The sequence below is a fragment of the Schistocerca gregaria genome, chromosome X (genome assembly GCF_023897955.1).
Source record: "Schistocerca gregaria isolate iqSchGreg1 chromosome X, iqSchGreg1.2, whole genome shotgun sequence".
NCBI classification, from domain to species: Eukaryota; Metazoa; Arthropoda; class Insecta; order Orthoptera; family Acrididae; genus Schistocerca; species Schistocerca gregaria.
In genome coordinates this window covers 385574390-385595231 of record NC_064931.1, presented here as the reverse complement: position 1 = coordinate 385595231, position 20842 = coordinate 385574390, and the positions used below count along the sequence as shown (strand labels likewise).

Genomic DNA, 20842 nt, shown 5'->3' with positions numbered 1-20842 from the left:
TTTGAATGTTAGTTTACTACCATAATTCAGTCAGTGCAGAAACTGATTTATATTTCCAAAAGAGATTATGATTCACTTATAGGTGGTGGAATGAGTAAATGTAACCACTCATTAAATAGTGAGGGTACTGATAGGCACATAAACCCTACAGCTCTGGGAAATGGTATCTGAGTTTATGAACTGTCACAGGAACATTCTACACCATCAGTGCCATTTCCAAAAGCAGCCACATCATACATCATCTCTGCTGCACCTACTACACTGAACAGGACACATATTAGTGGAGCCCATACTTAAACTCCCTACATACAGTCATTGTGCTAGCTGGACTGCTGGTAGCACTTTGGAACTCAATAGTGATTCCTTCCATTGACTTCATGCAATTTTTTACAACCATCCTTCGCAGTGCTACATGACCCCTGTCTGTCAACACCTACAATCTGCAAGGTCTTGATTTAAGTGTGGCTCATCCTTTATATTTCCACTTCATCATCACATCACCAACAATTGGCAACTTTAGAAGGGCTGAAATGACCCTGAAGTATTTTTTACGCAAGTGACATCCACTGGCTAGTACAGATTCCTTGGTACTGTGCTCTTCTGGCCAACCCATTCTGCTGTTACTGTTTCAGTACTGACAACACAATACTACCTGTCTCCTTTTATATTGGCTGGTTCACCCGTCATGACACTTAGTCATCAATTCTATATTACATAGGGGTGTCCAAATACTTTTGATAAGATGGTCATGTGGGGATGATCAAGAACCAGTTGTCCAACAGGATGAAGGAACACTTCCTAATTGTGACCAAGGGCTAAGTTCATCACCCCACAGGAGAGCATGCTGCTGGGCTGAACACCGTAAACATCAATGGCTCTTTAACGATCTTTATGATCTGGATCTCCCAGCAGCAGTAGCAGCAGCAGCAGTTCTCAGTTGTGTACACGAGTCCCTCCGACACATCCTTTGTTCAATCACCTCCTAGCTATTTCATTATGACTACCTAATTTTAGCACAGTTCACAGATCTACAAATTTATGAATCTTCATCAATACCGCTGCTCTAACAGGGTTTACCTCCCTCTACTGTATCTTCTAGCCCACTTCTTCATGACAATTTCATCATGAGCAACACGCAACAATGCTGTCGCAGTCACAATGACATCTCTCCTAGCACTCTGCTAATATCTTCTCTCCTTGACAGCATCCAGTCTTCTCCTAGTTTGCTCATTCCTCCCCATTTCTTCCTCCTCACGTATTTCATCTCCTCCACTCAACACAACCCCCTCACTTCAGTCACACTGCACCACCGGACAATGAGCCTTTGTGTGTATGCACAGATGCTTTTATGCTTGTGCACTCTACAGAAAGATATAAGAATGGAAGCTGAGCTTTCATGTAACAGTTCTTGTTTATGTCCATTCACTATTCAATAACTCCACCATTTGATCAGTGGTTAAACCCATTTAACTATTCATGTTCTGTTGTAAGATTTTTCAGTACCATATCACATGCAGATGAGATGTAAACCGAGTCAACCAACACATATGCTAGAACAAATCAGATGGATATTAGGACAAGCTGTGTTGACACCGCCACCATAATGATAGTCCATAGATGCTCTTAATTGACCAGTGATACTCCAAGTATCTAAGAATAGAAATAATCTAGAGAAAGTCGAAAGTTTGCAATTTTGGAAGATATTGTCAATTACAAGTATTACATTATGCAAAACTGAGCGAGGTGGCATAGTGGATAGCACACTGGACTCGCATTTCGTAGGATGACAGCTGAAACCTGCGTCTTGCCATCCTAATTTAGGTTTTCCATGATTTCCCTAAATTGCTTCAGGCAAATGCCTAGATAGTTCCTTTGAAAGGGCACTGCCGACTTCTTTTCGCATCCTTCCCTAATCCAATGTGACCAATGACCTCACTGTGTGGTCTCCTCCCCCAACTCAACCAACCAACCATTATATGAAAAATATATATAACAAAAATAATTATCATCTTAAACCAATTATCATCTAAAACGTTCTCAATTTCAGCAGTATTTTAAGAAACTGGTAGTATGGCATCAATAACCCTGAATAGTTTACTTATTTTTAGTTGTTTCATTAATAAGCATTTCTTAATTATCTATTATGCATTTTAATTATAATTTCAACAGCTGCTTAATATTATTCATACTGGAAGCTGTCATACCTGGAGTAGTTCTACAGCTTTTCTGATTATATTTGGGTTATAGAAGTAAATTTTTAAGTACTGGCTCTCTTTTGTGTGGTATCCATAGAAGGGTCTGGAAAGATAGAACACAATTTTACATACATTTGAAACAGAATGTTACAAATAGTTAACTAAATAAAAGGTTAAGGAAATGCTAATTTACATTTGTATCCAGACATTCCAAAGAGAAGACATTAAACACCTATAATATGCATCTAAATCCTTTCGCTGCAAATAATAAAGAAAGTGCATTACAGAGATGATTTTTAATGTTTCCTATTTTATGTTCTTTGCCTTTCCATTTATGTATGGACACATTATTTTTTTATGTTTGTGTATGGGGTTTTATTCATCTAGTTTTACCTTCATGGTCTCTACACAAGTGATATGGAGAAAGCTAATTTATATTTTCAGATTCTGTTTTCAAAATTGGTTCTTGAACTGTTAAACCATTTCACGGGCACATTTTTTGTAGTGACTCGGTGAAGCTATTTTTTTTTATCATATCAGAATTGTGATCAAATGACTACATTTCATTTTTATAATTTTATTTTTGTGATTTAGAGCCAAACACTATCATGAGAAGTATTATATCCACTGCCCTTCTTCTGTGAGCTATTATGGGTAGCCATTACACAAGTTTTGAAATTCCCTCACTAATGCTAAACGTTTGTAGAAGCCGACTTGCTATGTACTGGATTTTAGAATTTGGCCATTCCTGCATGTTCCCATCAGTGTATCATTGCACAGCAAGTCACAATAGTATACAATGTAGAAACAAAGAAATGTGTTCTGAATTCAAATGTGACAACAACAGTGATCTCACGATAAGTGGAAGCCGATTGTTGTAGCAGTTTTCATTATCCTAGTATAGTGTACTACCACACGATGTCAGGCACGTCTACAGGTGGAAAGATATATTCCCATGAGTGTAGTAAAACAATTAATTTTGTGGTATTTATGCTTCACGCAGTCCACAAAAATAAATGTGTATTTTGTGGTGAGTATAGTTCTTGGTCCTCATGGGAAAATTACTTTGGTGGTAAGCATACTTCCCTCTGGCCCTAAAATCAACGCTATTTGATGGTATGTACACTTCTCATGACCCCTGAAGGGCAAAACACACATTTCCCGGCAATTAAAAGACATGTTTCACAAAACAAACAATTGGTGTAGCAAACTACCACTAGATGCCAAGAGCTTACAGAGGTGATTACTACGAACATAGTAATGAAATACAGTTGGCAACATGTAATCTTCCCATTGCCCATGAAATCATTCGAAAAGGCTTTCATGTGATTTTAGGCACCTTTCTTTGAGTGTCTATCAGATGAGATTTTTAACATTTGTGTTGTCCTTCTATGTATATGCTTGGTTTCACTTTTACTAGAAGTCGACATGAGACCAAACCCATTTGCCTATTTTACTTTATTTTTCACTGGACCATGTGAAAAATTACACATGCAATGTATCTGACAGCAGAGACAGAAAATTATGAAAAAAAAATACAAAATCAAGATAACAATGATAGTACATACTCATAAGTAAAACTTTACAGGAAAAAGCTCAACTATTCTGAGTGACAACTGCATAACATAAGAGAAGTAGTGTCCTACAAGAAAGCCTTTCAACTTAAGACTTGAATCTCGAGATACATGTAGTACTGGGCATGGAACCCATGGAATCTCCAAAATAGTTCACCCTTTTCTGTAGAATGGTTATGGGAGTGTTGTCCAAGGATACATCAATTTTCCCCCTATTATTCACTGAGTGAGTACTTCAGTCAATTTTTAATGGGTTCATGTTATTAACTATAAATCCTATGAATGAGAAAATATGCAAGAACTGCAGCATTAGAATTCTGAGATTCTTCTCATCCATCTTCAGTCCGTACAATTTACAATGTTCAACTTTATGAATTACTTGATCATCCAGTGATATTAAAAATTGGCTTTTTCTCAGAAACTATATGATGCACAGTTTTTGTTAGAGTTAAGTAACAATTTGTGCTCTGTATGCTACAAGCTGACACTACAGAAAACCCTAGCTGCTAAACCATTTAAATTATATTTACATCATTCACAATGACACTTGTGCCACCTGCAAACAATTTTTTAAACACTCTTTCATATTTATTTGAAGATCGCTGAAATATGTCAAGAGAATGACAGTGGTCTTATAACAGAACCCTGTGGCGCACACACACAGTACACAATACCTTGGTCAAATTAAAATTTCTTCCCTGTTTGTTGACACTGGAGGACAATGTTCTGCTGCATATTTGTTAAGTACAAAAGGAACAATTGATGAGCTGCTCGAGTTCCAGAATTTTCACATGTACGAAAAAATTAGAGCAAATGTTTTTATTAAAGCAAAACAGATACCAACTGTCCTTAACTCATCATTTACAAATTCAAGTAGGGGGAAAAAACCTGAATCAATTTTGCAGTTTCTAGGACACATTCATTTGTAAGTCTAACAGAATTATGTAGAATGGGATGTGTCGTTCCTTTTTTACACATAGTCTTCCCCAAAACCTTTGAAAACCTGGCCATAAAAAATTGCCTTGAAACTGTCTATATTATCTCTTTTTCATTGTTATGACACTGTTTTATTATTGAGTGCTTTAGCTTGTTTGGAAATTTATTGCATCTCCAATACATGTTACACAGCCAACTTAGTATATCACTAATGAATGGTGCTTGATATTTCACCATACTAATGTAATCCTTTACTTTTAAATCTGCATGCATACTATATAAATCATGTAATGAAGTGTTAGCAAAGAACATCTCATGTACCACAATTATCTCCTCCCCCCTCCTCTCCCTCCTGTTCCGTTAATAAATGACGTGCAGGAAGAATTACTTTCAGTACGCATCCATACGAGTTTGAATTTTTATGATTTTATTACCACCAGTTTATTAGATATATCTGAGAAGAAGTTACATATGCTAGAATGTTCTTGAAACATACAATCTCGAAAATTTTCCAATATCACACAATGATAAGCCCAGGTTGGAAAATCAACAATATTCTCAAAAGGATACATTGCTACCCACCATAAAGATGATACACTGAGTTACAAGTAGACACAACGAAAAGACTGTTACATATTGAGCTTCTGGCCGAAGCCTTCTCTGACAAGAAAAAGAAAACACAAGCAAGCCCACTTCACACACACATGACCGCTGTCTCTGGCCTCTCCAGCTGGAAGTAACAGTCATGTGTAAGTGAGGTATGCTTGCTTGTGTGAATGGGTATGTGTTTTTCTTTCCCTTTCTGATGTAGGCTTTCACTGAAAGCTCAATGTATAACAATATTTTGTTGTGCCTGTCTGCAAATCAACAAGTCTTCTTAACTGTGAGTAGCAATGGATCCTTTTCAAAAGGGATTATCAGTATGCCTCTTTGTAACTTCTGTCACTGGAGTTCGATGAGCACCTCTGTGACACTTTGTTAAGCAAAGTTGTAGTGGAATGTGCTACTCTTCTGTGCATATTCCCTATCTGTTTTATTAATCCTGTCTTGTAAGGGCCCATGACTGATGGGGTAGCAATCACAGAGTCAGCTGAATGGGGGTTTTGTAAGTTATATTCGCCTCGAGCGAATTATGTTTCCTTAGGATTTTCCTGATGAAACACAGTTTAATATCTGCCTTTCTTTCAAGCACTCCACTTTAAATTTCTTTGAGCAGTTACTCCCAGATATTTAATTATTGTCATTTTGAACTTGACAAAGTCCACTGAATTCTGTGACTGCTCTACCACATTCAAAAAGCCCACTGAACTGAGGCAGCGATGGAAATATTGTAGCTGTGTCAGGGCAATCCAGAGAACCTCTTCAGCCACCTAATTGCCATGGATAAGTACTGGGCGTATCCACATGACCCTGAGACAAAGGACCAAAGCAAGCAGTGGAAATGTGGATTCACCACAGCTAAAAAAGATAAAGACCCAATTCTCATTGAGAGTGTTTTTTTGGGCTCCACTGGTGCAGTACTGATTTTGCTTGTAAGGAGCAAATGTCACAAGAGAATACTACCGAAATCGCTTGATGATGTTATGGGAGGCTGTCAAGGCAAAGTGTGGTGAGGACCTAGCCAAGGCGGTGTTTTTGTTTCACGATAATGCCCATCTTATTCCACACAGGACAGTCACACATATTTTCTTTGGACTACCAAATTTTGCCTAATGCCCATCTCCCCTCACCCTACCCATATTCTTTGGCACACAATGAATTTTTCCCCTTTCCTTGGATGAAGAAACTGTTGGGTGGCAGGCATTTCTAGAACAACAATGACGGGATTTTGAGGTGGAGCATTTCCTGCACAGCCAAACTGCAGTCTTCTACAACCAAGCTCATCACAAAGTCAGCCATTGTTGGGAAAAATGTGTCACATCAAAGGGTGAATATGCAGAGAATGTCTTACATGATCACCAAGTTTTGTGGTAGCAGCTTGATTTGGTCCAGGTGATAACTAAAATCTCACGATTTCCTCTTGTAAGTGGTAGTAAGGAACTCTATCAAGTGCCTTTGGAAGTCAACCAATACAGCATTAGCTGGCACTGCTATATACGGCTTTTTTGATATAGTGGATGATTAGAGTGAACAAATTTCCACAAGACTACTGCTTGTAGAATCTATTTTGATTCCTACAGAAATTTTCAGCCTAAAAAATGGTCATAGTAGACTTGCGAAGATTTGCACATTTACATAAGCCAACACAACTGTGATTTAACTTGCCCAATATAACTAACAGTTTCATTCTTCCACAGAAGAGATGTAATATATTAAGCACCTAACCCCCAAACCCCACCCCTAATGAACCATGGACCTTTTCACTTATGAGGAGGCATGTGTGTTTCAGTGATACAATACCCTGTACCATAGGTGCAACCACAATAGAGGAGTATGTGTTGACACACCAGACCAACATATGGTTCCTGAAGAGGGGAAGCTGCCTTTTCAGTAGTTGCAGAGGCAACAGTCTGGTTAATTGACTGATCTGGCCTCGTAACATCAAGCAAAATGGCCTTGCTGTGCTGACACTGTGAATGGCTGAACGCAAGGGGAAACTGCAATCGTAATTTTTCACGAGGGCATGAAGCACTACTGTAGCCTGGACAGCTACTTCAAATCAGTCTTTGGACTGAAAACCACAACTCTCTCATAACTGACTGTACAGCTTTCTTTTTTTCTGAGAGCTTCCTATTTTTTATTGCAACACAAGGCTTTAGGCTATCTGAGTAAGGGTTTCTTTTCCCCACAGTTTTTGGTAGTGCAAGACTGCAACTGGGCAGTCACTATTATTCATGTTATGATGCATTTCGGCATAGGTTTAGCAAGTGTTTAGTAATAAATGTTTTTCATAGGCAAACTGCAATTTTTAAGTATCATAATAATAAAATGAATTTATCACTTGCTTTACCCATAACTGAATGGACATGATCCTTTCAGTTCATAGTCCCAGGTGTTAGTATAACTTTACTAGTTCCAATATGCCTGTCAAGAACTATTTCTCTTTCTTTGCGCCTTGCTCATACTTTAATTTGAATTGTAGTTTCATCACAAATATTATTAAGTAACGCTTCTTGATGGGTTTTATCATCTTTACCTGCTCTTTAACATTATAAGGAGTGATATTTTCATCACTCATCCTTGCAGTGGCACAACTAAATGGTGATAAATCCTTTGCTTTTTGTTTCTGAATAATTCAACAATTTGACTTTCATTCTACTTGCATGTATTTCGGACCGGTCATTAACAAGAGTCTGATACTAATTTTTATACCAATAAAAGCCAAATATATACCTACAATTTTTTATGATTTTTGAAGTGCCACTATGATAGACTCTTGCCCGCCCGTTGGCTGTGCGGTCTAATGCATGGCTTTCCAGGTGGGAAAATGCGCCTGGTCCCTGGCACGAATCCGCCCAGTGGATTTGTGTCGGGGTCCGGCCAGTCTGTGGATGGTTTTTAGGTGGTTTTCCATCTGCCTCAGCGAACGTGGACTGGTTCTCCTTATTCTGCCTCCATTACACTATGTAAGTGATTGCTGCGCAAATGAGTTCTCCACATATGCGTACACCACCATTACTCTACCATGCAAACATAGGGGTTACACTCGTCTGATGTGAGGCGTTCCCTGGAGGGTCCACCGGGCGCAGAACCGCACTATAACCCTGGGTTAGGCGTGGGGCAGCAGAGGGGTGAAGTGGACTGCGGCAGTCATCGTGGGGTTGTAGACCACTGCAGCTGCGGTGGGGACGAAGCCTCTCTGTCGTTGCTAGGGCCCCGGTCAATGTACAGTACAATAAAATACAATAATAGGCTCTTGCTACAATAGTTACTGAAGGCTTTGTGCATGGTTCTTTTGGTAACCAAGTCAGTTTTGAATAATATTTTCCTACGTGTAATTTTATGCTTTTATTCGTAGTTATTGTGCAGCAGTTTCAGTTTTTTGACAAGCTTGTTGCTATTGTTTGTGTAACATGGGGGAAAGAGGGCAGTCTTCCACAGTCATTACCTGCCTTGCTAAGTGAAACTTCCATGTATGAAACATAACATAATGAAAATAGCCTGCCACTTCCTACACTAAACCATAGAGCTGGTGTGAGAACACCACTTGATAATGTGTCAGCTAATGCATGTTCAGCTACTACCCCATCCTAAATTGGTTTTTCTTTACCACACCAAAATGCTGCAATATTACGTGAAAAAAATTGTATTTCAAGATCTTCACCGAACTAAAATTTCCCATTGAGTAGCATCAGTGAGGGCAAGCACACAAATGCATTTCAGTGCTAAAGTATATTGTTTTTGCTAAAGCTACAGAGCAAGAACCAACTCATTTTGCCAACTTTATTTTTTTCAAGGAAACTACAATAAACCACCAACAGTAACACACTCTTCAAAACCAAAAAACAATAAGGATCCCTTCTGTGGATAAAGCAAATAACAACTAATTCCCATAGTAATCAGAGTTCCCTTCGACTCTATACAAGTACAACTGTTCCAAGTTGAAGTTGGCTGTTAGCAGCTGGTAGATAGCCTAACACATTGGAAGCGACGCATCACAATTGTTGCGGAAGAGAGGATGGTCGGGGTGCCACACCGCTGGACCAACCGATCTTCTCCACACTCGACAAGCCGAGAACTGCCTCTGAACGGCTGGGCACCGGCTTATCTAGCCCCAGGCAGAAGGATATTTCCGGGACTATTTGCACAAACGTGCAGGAAATCGTGCATTGATCGTTGCGCCCCCTTCCTCTGCTACTGGTTGATGCAGGATATTACTGCAGTAATATCCTGAACTGGATTACAGGTAGTATGCTGGCCAGGACATTCATTAAAAATGATATCTGGATTACTGGAGAGTGTCATGCACCAAAGAATTACCTGGCCATCATGTTTTTTGGCCTGGTTTGGATGGCAACACTCATTTGGTTACAGCATGTTCTCAATATGCATCGCAGCAAGCTGCCTTGTGGGCAACTTTTGTCTCCATGGCTGCAACCCCTGCAGGCCTGGGACCATCTCCACATTAATTTCCCTGGCCCTTTCCTTAATGCATACTGGCTCGTAGTAACTGATGCATTCTCTCAGTTCTCACATGCTGTTCGTTGCCCATCAACTTCAGCCTCTGCCACTGTGGCAGCATTGGCAAACCTTTTTACACTGACAGTCTTCCATCAATGTTGGTCTCCGATTATGGCCCTCAGTTTGTGTCACAGGAATTTGCCTAGTTCTGCAACGCCCACAGAATTCAACATATTTTTGCCCTGCCCTTCCAGTCACATTCCAACAGTGAGGGCGAAAGGTTAGTTAGAACATTCAAAACACAAATGAAAAAGTACATGATTCAGCCCCTGTCTGATGTTGCCTTGGATCAATTTCTGTCTTCCTGTCAGTTCGCACAGTTTGGCGACAACAGCCTCACCGAACCGCTCCACAGGCAACAACCCCAGACGCATTTCCTGCGCCCCAGTGAGTGACATAAACATGTGCAGCTGTTGTCTCATTTCTGGCCAAGGGTAGCTGTTTGGGCATGCAGGTTTGCTTGTCACCCAAAATGGATTCCCGTCGTCATCTTCCAATGTTGCAGCCACTGTCTCTATGACGTCTGTAGGGGCCTCTGTGCATGCTACTATGACCAGTTGTGCCTGCACATGAACAACCAAACAACCCCAGCTGGGACACCGACATCACCACAACAGTCTGCTGGATGGATCACCCGATTTGACTGGATCGCTGCCACGACTAAGATGGGCCGCGTCATCACCGGTGGACAAACCTGGCGCAGCTTTTCCAATACCGCTACCAGTACCTTGCAGCCTTCGTCAATGCCAGCACCATGTCCTCCATCTCAGATGGCAACTGTGAGGGGACCACCACCACCACCACCAGGCCCTGGACCTGATGTGGACATGGAGCTTGTGCCGTCATCACCCATCCTCCCGTATGGCGGACTGTGATGCTGCCCATGCCCAACTAATTCTGACCATATGCCCCAGTATCAGCATGTCATTTCAGTCAGAGTCTCATGGAGGAAGGTGCTGTGGACATCTTGCAAATCTGAGCTATTCCCTCGGGGAAGAGGAATGAAGTAATGCACACACACTTAAAAGCCGTGGGCATTAGCAATGTGCTGTCATCCGTGAGAATGCGTCATGAAAGAGGAATACCGTGACAGAGCCCACCATGGCCAAGTGCCTTATTTAAACCCTGCCATGCTACACTTGCGTTCAGTTATCATGTTATTACTGCTTGCATACATTTTCATATTCTTATTGTTTACAGTGTACGTTAGGGTGATTGGCCTACATGGCACCATCTAATGAAATTGTACCAACTTGTTTGGTTATGCTGTGAGTCCAAGTTACAACAATTAAAGCACCCACTTCTGGGGCAGGGCAAGGTGCGACGGCTCAGGATTTATCTGCCCTGGGGATTGACAATAGAGACTGATGTATCGGCCAGCTTGCATGTGGTTTTTTGGAAGTTTCCCACATCCAACGACATAGATACTGGGCCAGTACTCAAGTTCCACAAATATTTAGAAAATGTTCTCACACTTGATGATGGCATTTACTCTAGGAGCAAAGAGATGGGGTACATACATTCTGTACTGGGAGGAGTGGTGGAATCAGGAAGGGCATCCAGGTACCATCTACCTTGCTTCTACAGTGCCTCAATCCACTTAACAATGACAATCTGTGGCAAAACAAGAAAAGATGAATGTGTAGGTGAAGATGAAAAATAATCTGGCTGTTATTTCAGCAACAATCAAAACTGCATGCCATGTATTTTATGACTTTAGTACTGCCATGGAAGTCACACGTTATTTCATATGTTATAATATATTTTAAAATTCACAGAATGAAACAGAATTTCAAATATTTCATCTATTTATTTTCCAGTCGTCCAACTGTTTACTTCTTGTTGCGACAGACATGCAGCAATCCTGGATGAGGGAGTAGTGGAATTATTTTGCAGTTCTTCACAAAGAGTATATGAAGTGCAGTGTGTGTGGGAAAAAGTTGGTGAACTGATCACGTTTGATGAAGCTGAAGCTGCACAATAAAAGATTACACATGTTGGCTAACTTTGTTACAAATTCAACATCAAGGATTGTGGATCCCATGCTGCCAGAATTGCAATGACTATGTTTTATAGCTTGTGTTATTATTTTTGTAGCTGCATTCTCTTTTACAACACCAATAGTAACATAAAGAAGAAACACACTAGGCAGTATGATGTTTTAAGAAGTTAAATTGAAAATTTGCTACTGGTTCTGCTACTGTACTTTTATTTATTTTCTCTCTATCACATCTTTATTTTGATGTGAAAAACTTCCCTTCATGCTAAACTGAATGAGAGATTCCTACCGCCTGTGGCACTTGAGTTGTGCACACCACTGAGATGTTGGCAATGGCACATGATAATCAATGAGAGTCCAACGCGAGTGCACGTTGCAGCCATTACCGTTGTGCTAGCAATTGCATCACATGAGCAACTCAAGGAACCTCCTGTTCAGTCATTCCCTATGGCAGTTGAGCATTTGGCACTAGAATACTTATAATACATTAATGGTCTTAAGTCCAATACATATCTCAGCTTATAATTTCATCTTTATGTATAAAGTTTGACTAACAATATGTGTTACTAATCACAGTGTAGCAGCTATGGTGATAAAAAACAGCAGGAGCAGTTTTAACGTTGGTTATGATAAGTGTGGAGGGATACAAGTTGATAATTCATAAAATGCAATTTAAGACCAGTTACTGAAAAACAACGTTAGCCGCAAAATATCTTAGCAGAAAGTAAAAGCTTCGTAAAAATGCTAAACATCTTCAAACACAGAAACATGTGTGTTTATCCATGGTATTATGTGCACATTTTAATATGCCAAATTTAGTTGCAGAGTGTTTTGAAATATGGTTGCATAACACACCACCAAAGGTTGGGCCTCAACTATCTTGTTTACAGTGCTGCCAACATCAGGAAGCAATTGTGCCTGATCTGTTACCAATTGCTCCAAGACCTCTGCTTTGCTTTGGGTTGTGTGTTGCTTATTGTTTTCTTGCATTATTTTGAAATGACTAATGCTGGTCCATAATGGGGTTGGGTGTGACTCACATAATAGCAGATGGTATCAGCAATTTCTATGACCATTTGGCAGTTACACTTTTGCAGAACCAACAGGTGAAGGTGACTTCTGTGTTTCCCAGCATTGCTTCTTTCCCCTCGGGAGTTCAAAGTTCTTGATTGATTGTGCTCGCAGCCAACTAACATGTTATAGTGTCTGCACTATAGTGACTGTGGAACAAAACCTGTCAACATACACTCCTGGAAATTGAAATAAGAACACCGTGAATTCATTGTCCCAAGTAGGGGAAACTTTATTGACACATTCCTGGGGTCAGATACATTACATGATCACACTGACAGAACCACAGGCACATAGACACAGTCAACAGAGCATGCACAATATCGGCACTAGTACAGTGTATATCCACCTTTCGCAGCAATGCAGGCTGCTATTCTCCCATGGAGACGACCTTAGAGATGCTGGATGTAGTCCTGTGGAACGGCTTGCCATGCCATTTCCACCTGGTGCCTCAGTTGGACCAGCGTTCGTGCTGGACGTGCAGACCGCGTGAGACGGCGCTTCATCCAGTCCCAAACATGCTCAATGGGGGACAGATCCGGAGATCTTGCTGGCCAAGGTAGTTGACTTACACCTTCTAGAGCACGTTGGGTGGCACGGGATACATGCGGACGTGCATTGTCCTGTTGGAACAGCAAGTTCCCTTGCCGGACTAGGAATGGTAGAACTATGGGTTCGATGACGGTTTGGATGTACCGTGCACTATTCAGTGTCCCCTCGACGATCACCAGAGGTGTACGGCCAGTGTAGGAGATCGCTCCCCACACCATGATGCCGGGTGTTGGCCCTGTGTGCCTCGGTCGTATGCAGTCCTGATCGTGGCGCTCACCTGCACGGCGCCAAACACGCATACGACCATCATTGGCACTAAGGCAGAAGCGACTCTCATCGCTGAAGACGACACGTCTCCATTCGTCCCTCCATTCACGCCTGTCGCGACACCACTGGAGGCGGGCTGCACGATGTTGGGGCGTGAGCGGAAGACGGCCTAACGGTGTGCGGGACCGTAGCCCAGCTTCATGGAGACGGTTGCGAATGGTCCTCGCCGATACCCCAGGAGCAACAGTGTCCCTAATTTGCTGGGAAGTGGCGGCGCGGTCCCCTACGGCACTGCGTAGGATCCTACGGTCTTGGCGTGCATCCGTGCGTCGCTGCGGTCCGGTCCCAGGTCGACGGGCACGTGCACCTTCCGCCAACCACTGGCAACAACATCGATGTACTGTGGAGACCTCACGCCCCACGTGTTGAGCAATTCGGCGGTACGTCCACCCGGCCTCCCGCATGCCCACCATACGCCCTCGCTCAAAGTCCGTCAACTGCACATACGGTTCACGTCTACGCTGTCGCGGCGTGCTACCAGTGTTAAAAACTGCGATGGAGCTCCGTATGCCACGGCAAACTGGCTGACACTGACGGCGGCGGTGCACAAATGCTGCGCAGCTAGCACCATTCGACGGCCAACACCGCGGTTCCTGGTGTGTCCGCTGTGCCGTGCGTGTGATCATTGCTTGTACAGCCCTCTCGCAGTGTCCGGAGCAAGTATGGTGGGTCTGACACACCGGTGTCAATTTGTTCTTTTTTCCATTTCCAGGAGTGTATTTAAACCACATAGGGATTCTTCCTGTAAAGCACGACCCGAGCTATTTTCAGTTCTTTTGCTCTAAGTATCTTGTCAGTCTTATATGCAGAGTTGTCGAGTGTCGAGTATGGGTTGTATGGCTACGAGTGCCCATGAAAAAGCTCTGCAATATGCTTATGTGCTACAGATTCAAAATCAATTATTTTGTATTTATCAAGTTGGATGTGAAGAGAAAGATAATAGCAAAAAATACCTTAAATCAGAGGAGAACTCTGTTTACTGGTGAGAAAATGCTGCTTCTCAATGGCAAGAATCATTTGCTGAAAGCTTAACTAGAGTCATAAAAAGAAAACAGGCAAACACCATAGTGTAGCAACCTCTTCAACTTGTATGCATAATCATTTACAAATAGCTACTTTTGCCAAAAATTGATGCTAATTTTGCTTAAACTGATTACCTCAATTATTGGCACAGAATAACAAGTACCTCTGCCAGTGACTTAACAATTAAAGATACGCACGAGTCAATTTACTTACATGCCGGACACTAGATGTATATTATACACATGTTGAGAGACAGAATTTGCATGGCCAAGAGAAGCATTGATTAATTTGTCTAAACTTGTAGCTATCTTATACATCTCCTTCCCACATGTCTCTGTTCCATCATATGGTATATAAATGTATGGAAATACGCCATGCACATGCAAACAGGTCTTGTGTCCTGTATAAAAAATAATTTCCAAGTGAAAGACAAAGAAACATTTATGACACACATGACAATATATTATGTTATAAATTCTAAAATTGGGGTACAGAATAAAATCAGGCATTTATAAATTTGAAAGTTAATTTGAACATCAAGAGGTTTATAAGAAAGGTACTACTGAAGGCAATATGCCTTTTTCCCTTCTTCTATAATGCCATTTATTTATTTTCTGACAATATTTAATTACCTATGGAATTAAAATTTTTTATTAGCCCACTGCAGGTATCCTAGATTTCTAGTCTTTTATCATCTCATTGTATTTCTACACCTACATGCATATTCCGCAAGCTAATGTATGGTGCACGTTGGAGGGTACCACGTACCACTACTAGTCGTTTCCTTTCCTGTTGCACTCACAAGTATAGTGAGGGGAAAAACAGCCAACTATAAGCCTCCATACAAGCCCTAATGTCTCTTATCTTATCGTCATGGTCCTTACATGAAATGTGTATTGGTGACAGTAGAATCATTCTGCAGTTGGCCTCAAATGATAGTTCTCTAAATTTCCTCAATAGTGCTTAGCAAAAAGATCATCATCTTCCCTCCATCATGAATCATCTTCGTAATACTTGTGCACTGATCAATTCCAGTGGCAAAAAAATCTATCAGCATGCCTCTCAACTGCTTTGATGTCTTCCTATATTCTGACCAGGTGGGAATCTCATTCGCTCAAGCAGTACTCTAGTATAATCGCACTAGTGTTCTATATGCCATCTCCTTTACAGATGTGTCCTCCGAGTATTTCGCAGTGGCATGCTTCGATAAAATCTTTTGAGTTTACAAGCCATGTCACTTTGAATAAAACGTTTGAGCTTTTGGTAATTGAATACAAACAATTTTCACCACCCTGTACACAAGAAAGCTGTCCTGAAAATGTTAGTACGTGGGGCAAAGATTATTTCTGATGGCAACCATCTGGAGTCTGAATTTCAGCATTTGAAGTGCATGCTTACAGAAAGTGGTTATAGCAAGGGAGAAATTGCACAAACTTTCAAGTGTCACTGACAAAAGATGCCTCATTAATCAGTGGAAGAAGCCAAACAAGTTTTATTACTTCCACACAGTAGAGCAACTACAAGTGACATGGGACATGTACTGAAGAGACATGGACTGAGACCATTGTTCCAGCCTGCCTCCAAAATAAGAGATAAGCTACGCCCCATTAAAGGCAACATAGATCTTCGAGTTCCTGGCACGTATGGTGTCTCCTGTGACTGTGATAGCATTCAGATATGTCAAACTATTTGCACTGTTGCTGACCATTGAGCAGAGCATTCATGACACATAAAACAAAGGGAACTTGAGAAGTCGGCCATGGCCGAACATTTGCCCAGAAAACAGGCATAAAGCATCATTGGAAAAGGCTAGAGTTTTGGCTCAAATGTCATCATACTGGCATCCTATTATCAAAGAAGCAGCAGAAATTAGAATAAACAGCAACAATTTTAACAGGGATCAGGGGTACACACTTGGTAGGGCATGGGGGCAGGCACTGAGCATTGAGCAAAAGCATAGGCATAGGCTTGACACTCGTTGGGACTCAGGACCAGCAGTTTCAAACTTGGCACCAGCCTCTCATGCCATGCGATGGCACTCGGTTCCACAGTAGGACGGAGTTGCTAGGAACTGCCCAACTTGTCTTCTGCGCACTCGTCTCTCCGGCCCTTTCTGGAAGGCTCCACATGCTGCCATTAAATTTATATAAACAGAACTGTTCCAGTCTCAGCTATCAGTGATTTTAACTCCTGATGACAATGGTGAAGACAACTCTCGAAAACTCAAATGTTTTTTTTTTTTGAATTGATGCAGCTTGTAAACTGAGAAGATTTCTTTTATAGATGAGCTACACTTTCCTAAAATTCTCCCAATAAATTGAAAAAGTTAAGTCAACCATTTGCCTTCCCTACTACCAATCTGATGTACTTGTTCCATTTTTTACTGCTCTGGAACATTATACCCAGCTATTTAATCACTTTCTGACAGAAAATAACAATTTCTTCACCAACCAATGATCCACGGTTTTAAAAAAGCAGAATTTATACACTAACCACAATGACCAAAACAAATAAAACTGTTTTTACACTGCCTTCCCAAATGTCTTTGACAAAACTGGTAGAAAACTGTTATCACACATTTCCCCCATTTTTAAGTGAAAGTCTACTTGGGACATTACCTATTTAAATATGATTATTATATGACAGCTACTATTATAGGGGAGATATATGCCACCTGTAGGGGGAAAAAAACAGGTGATGAGGGAAGCAGCTGCATTAACATAAACAGCAGTGGTGACAAGCCAGTACTAAGCAAAGAAGATGGAAGAAATACACAGAAATCTACCTGAATGAAAGAAACCAAAGGCAATGTTGCAGGAAGAGAAGGGGAAGTGAGTGAAGATGAAATAGATGCTGTGATACTGGGAGCAAATGTGACTGGGCAATGAAAGGCGTAAGACTAAATAAGGTGAATGTAGGAGGCGGCACTTCATCAGAATTAGTAAGATTTTTGGGAGAACCCACCACGAGGAAACTCTTCCATCTGCTATGCATTACATATGAGACAGCCAAAACATCCTCTGACTCAAAAAAATAATGTAGTAATTGTAATACTAAAGAAAGCAGGTGCTTACAGATGTGAGTATTAGCAAACCATAATTTTTATAAGCACCAGTTGCACAATACTACAGTGAATCATCTACAGGAGAATGGAATAGCTGGTACATACTAGCCTAGGGGAAGGTCAACTTTGGTTTAGAAGAAATGTAGGAACACATGAGGTAGTGTTGTCCCAGAGACTTATCTTAGAAAATAGGTTGCAGAAAGACAAACCACACCTGTAGATTTTGAGAAAGCCTTTAACAGCGTGGATTAGAAAACAGTCTACAAAACCATCGAGAACATTGAGTTTGCTACAACAGCTGGAGACAAGAAGAATCGTATACCAGTCAAGTCTGTCGCTGCTCAAGCCTTGCTGGACGGACCTTCTGTTTTCTGTGGATGCCGACTTAATTTTAGTTTAGATACTAATGATTCTTTTGCTCATGGTAACGGGTGATTTACTGTAGCTATTGTATGTGGAGGTACAGGAGTACCTAGTGTTGGTGGACTAGAAAGTTTTGTTGACAGAGACATTATTGCTTATCGTACCTATCATATGGCAGAACTCGCTAGTAAAGACTTTGGTAAATCAGCATATATGTCGCCTTCTTCTTTGTCTTTATATACCCGTAACAGGAGAAAAATATCTTGTACCTCCACGTACAACAGCTACAGTAAACCACCCATTACCATGACCAAAAGAATCATTAATATCTAAACTAAGATTAAGACGACATCCATAAAAAACAGACGGTCCGTCCAGCAATGCTTGAGCGGCAACAGATTTGACTGGTATACGATTCTTCTTGTCTCCAGATGTAGCAAATTCGACGTTCTCGATGGTTCTAAACAGACAATCTACGTACCGTCGCCGTTCTAAACAGATAATCTACAAAACCATTGAGAACATCGAATTTGCTACAACATCTGGAGACAAGAAGAATCGTATACCAGTCAAATATGTTGCTGCTCAAGCATTGCTGGACGGACCGTCTGTTTTTTATGGATGTCGTCTTAATTTTAGTTTATATATTAATGATTCTTTTGGTCATGGTAACGGGTGGTTTACTGTAGCTGTTGTAAATGGAGGTACAGGAGTGCCTAGTGTTGGTGGACTTGAAAGTTTTGTTGACAGAGACATTATTGCTTATAGTACCTATCATATGGCAGAACTCTCTAGTAAAGGCTTTGGTAAATCAGCATATATGTCGCCTTCTTCTTTGTCTTTATATACTCGTAATAAGAGAAAAATATCTGTAAATGAGTCTGTATTCATTTGGGTAAAAGGTAAAGGTTTATGTGAATATGTAAAGTTTGTTGGTGGTTGTACTGTATATTTTCATAAATAAATTGTTTATTTGCAAACTGATCTGTAGCGTCAGCCATTAACCGGTCAAGGGTAAAGTTTGTTGGTGATTGTACTGTATATTTTCATAAATAAATTGTTTATTTGCAAACTGATCTGTAGCGTCAGCCATTAACCGGACAAGGGTAAAGTTTGTTGGTGATTGTACTGTATATTTTCATAAATAAATTGTTTAATTGCAAACTGATCTGTAGCGTCAGCCATTAACCGGAGAAGGGTACATCTAGAACCGGGGGGCTCAAGGATGTAACAGCATGTTGCGCCTACAAATGTGGTTAACGCAACCCGCAAACCATCTTACGCAATCTTGGCAGTGGGCCAGCGGGGACCTACCGCTCAGCAGACGGGCGCATCAGTAAGGCTAGTGCACCCGTCCGGCATAACGCTCCGCCGGCAGTGTGAAATATTCTAAGTCCGACTCAAGGTCACACTTTATCGGACCTCTATATAAGCGAGCGATCGCCGCGCAGTGGCTCATTCGCGCTGCTGCACAGGCAACTGCATTGTATGCTGCCAAGATGCCTTACAGGAAGTACCGTCGCCGTTCTAAACAGACAATCTGCGAAACCATCGAGAACATCGAATTTGCTACAACATCTGGAGACAAGAAGAATCGTATACCAGTCAAATCTGTTGCTGCTCAAGCGTTGCTGGATGGACCGTCTGTTTTTTATGGATGTCGTCTTAATTTTAGTTTAGATATTAATGAAAGGTTATTCACAACTTGTACAAAAACCAAACTTCTATAAGAGTCTACGAATATGAAAGAGTGGCAGTAATTGAGAAGGGAATAATACAGGGTTGAAGCCTATCTCCAGTGGTATTCCAATGTGTACATTGAGCAGGTAGCAAAGGTAACTAAGGAGAAATTAAGGTTAAGGGTTTGCCAATAACACAGTAATTCTGTCAGTGAGGGAAAGAAACTTGGGAGATTGGTTATATCAAATAGATAGGATCTTGAAAAGAAGATTTTAAGATGAACATCAATAAAAATAAAACAAAGGTAATGTAGTGTAGATGAATTAAGTCGTGATGTCAGAAGAATTAATTTCGGATATGAGACTTTAAAAGCTGCACACAAGTTTTGCAATCTGGGGTACAAAATAAATGAAGCTAGAAGAAGTATGGAAAACATAAAATGCAGGCTAATGATAGCTAGCAAAGTCTTTCTGAGAAAGAGAAGTATGTTTATAATGAATGCATATTTAAGTTTTAGGGTGTCTTTTCTGTACATGTTTTTCTGGGATGTAGCATTAGATGGAAGACGAACAGTACATACAAAAGGAGACTAGAAGCTTTTAAAATGTGCTGTTACAGAATATGCCGAACATTCAATGGGTACATTGGCTAACTAATTATGAGGTACTATATACAATTAGGAAGGAACCACCTTTTTGGTACAAATTTGCTAAAAGAAAGGATATGTTAAAAGGACACAAGGTAATCAGGTGAGGTTCGCATGACAAATTGTAGACAGAGACCATGTTTTATCTATAAATATTATATTTGCTCTCAGAAGTACAAGTCTCACTGCAAACACAGCATGCGAGAGACCTGTATGATAATATTTCCTATCACAGATTTTTGATGATCCTGCAGTCAATAATTGCTTATAGACATAAGCATTTGAAAATGG

The 20842-nt window shown here is 40.8% G+C and overlaps 1 protein-coding gene across 2 annotated transcripts in view; it reads right to left on the bottom strand.

Moving 5' to 3' along the window:
* The window catches only part of LOC126298532 (DNA polymerase zeta catalytic subunit), a 214151-nt gene that overhangs the window by 185844 nt on the left and 7465 nt on the right, over nt 1-20842 (bottom strand). For both annotated transcript variants that reach the window (XM_049989893.1, XM_049989894.1), the window contains exons 3-4: nt 15012-15198; nt 2205-2298 (exon numbers count right to left, since the gene is read on the bottom strand). In XM_049989893.1, the coding sequence (XP_049845850.1) occupies nt 2205-2298; nt 15012-15198 (281 nt within the window). The remainder of the gene's footprint in view (nt 1-2204; nt 2299-15011; nt 15199-20842) is intronic.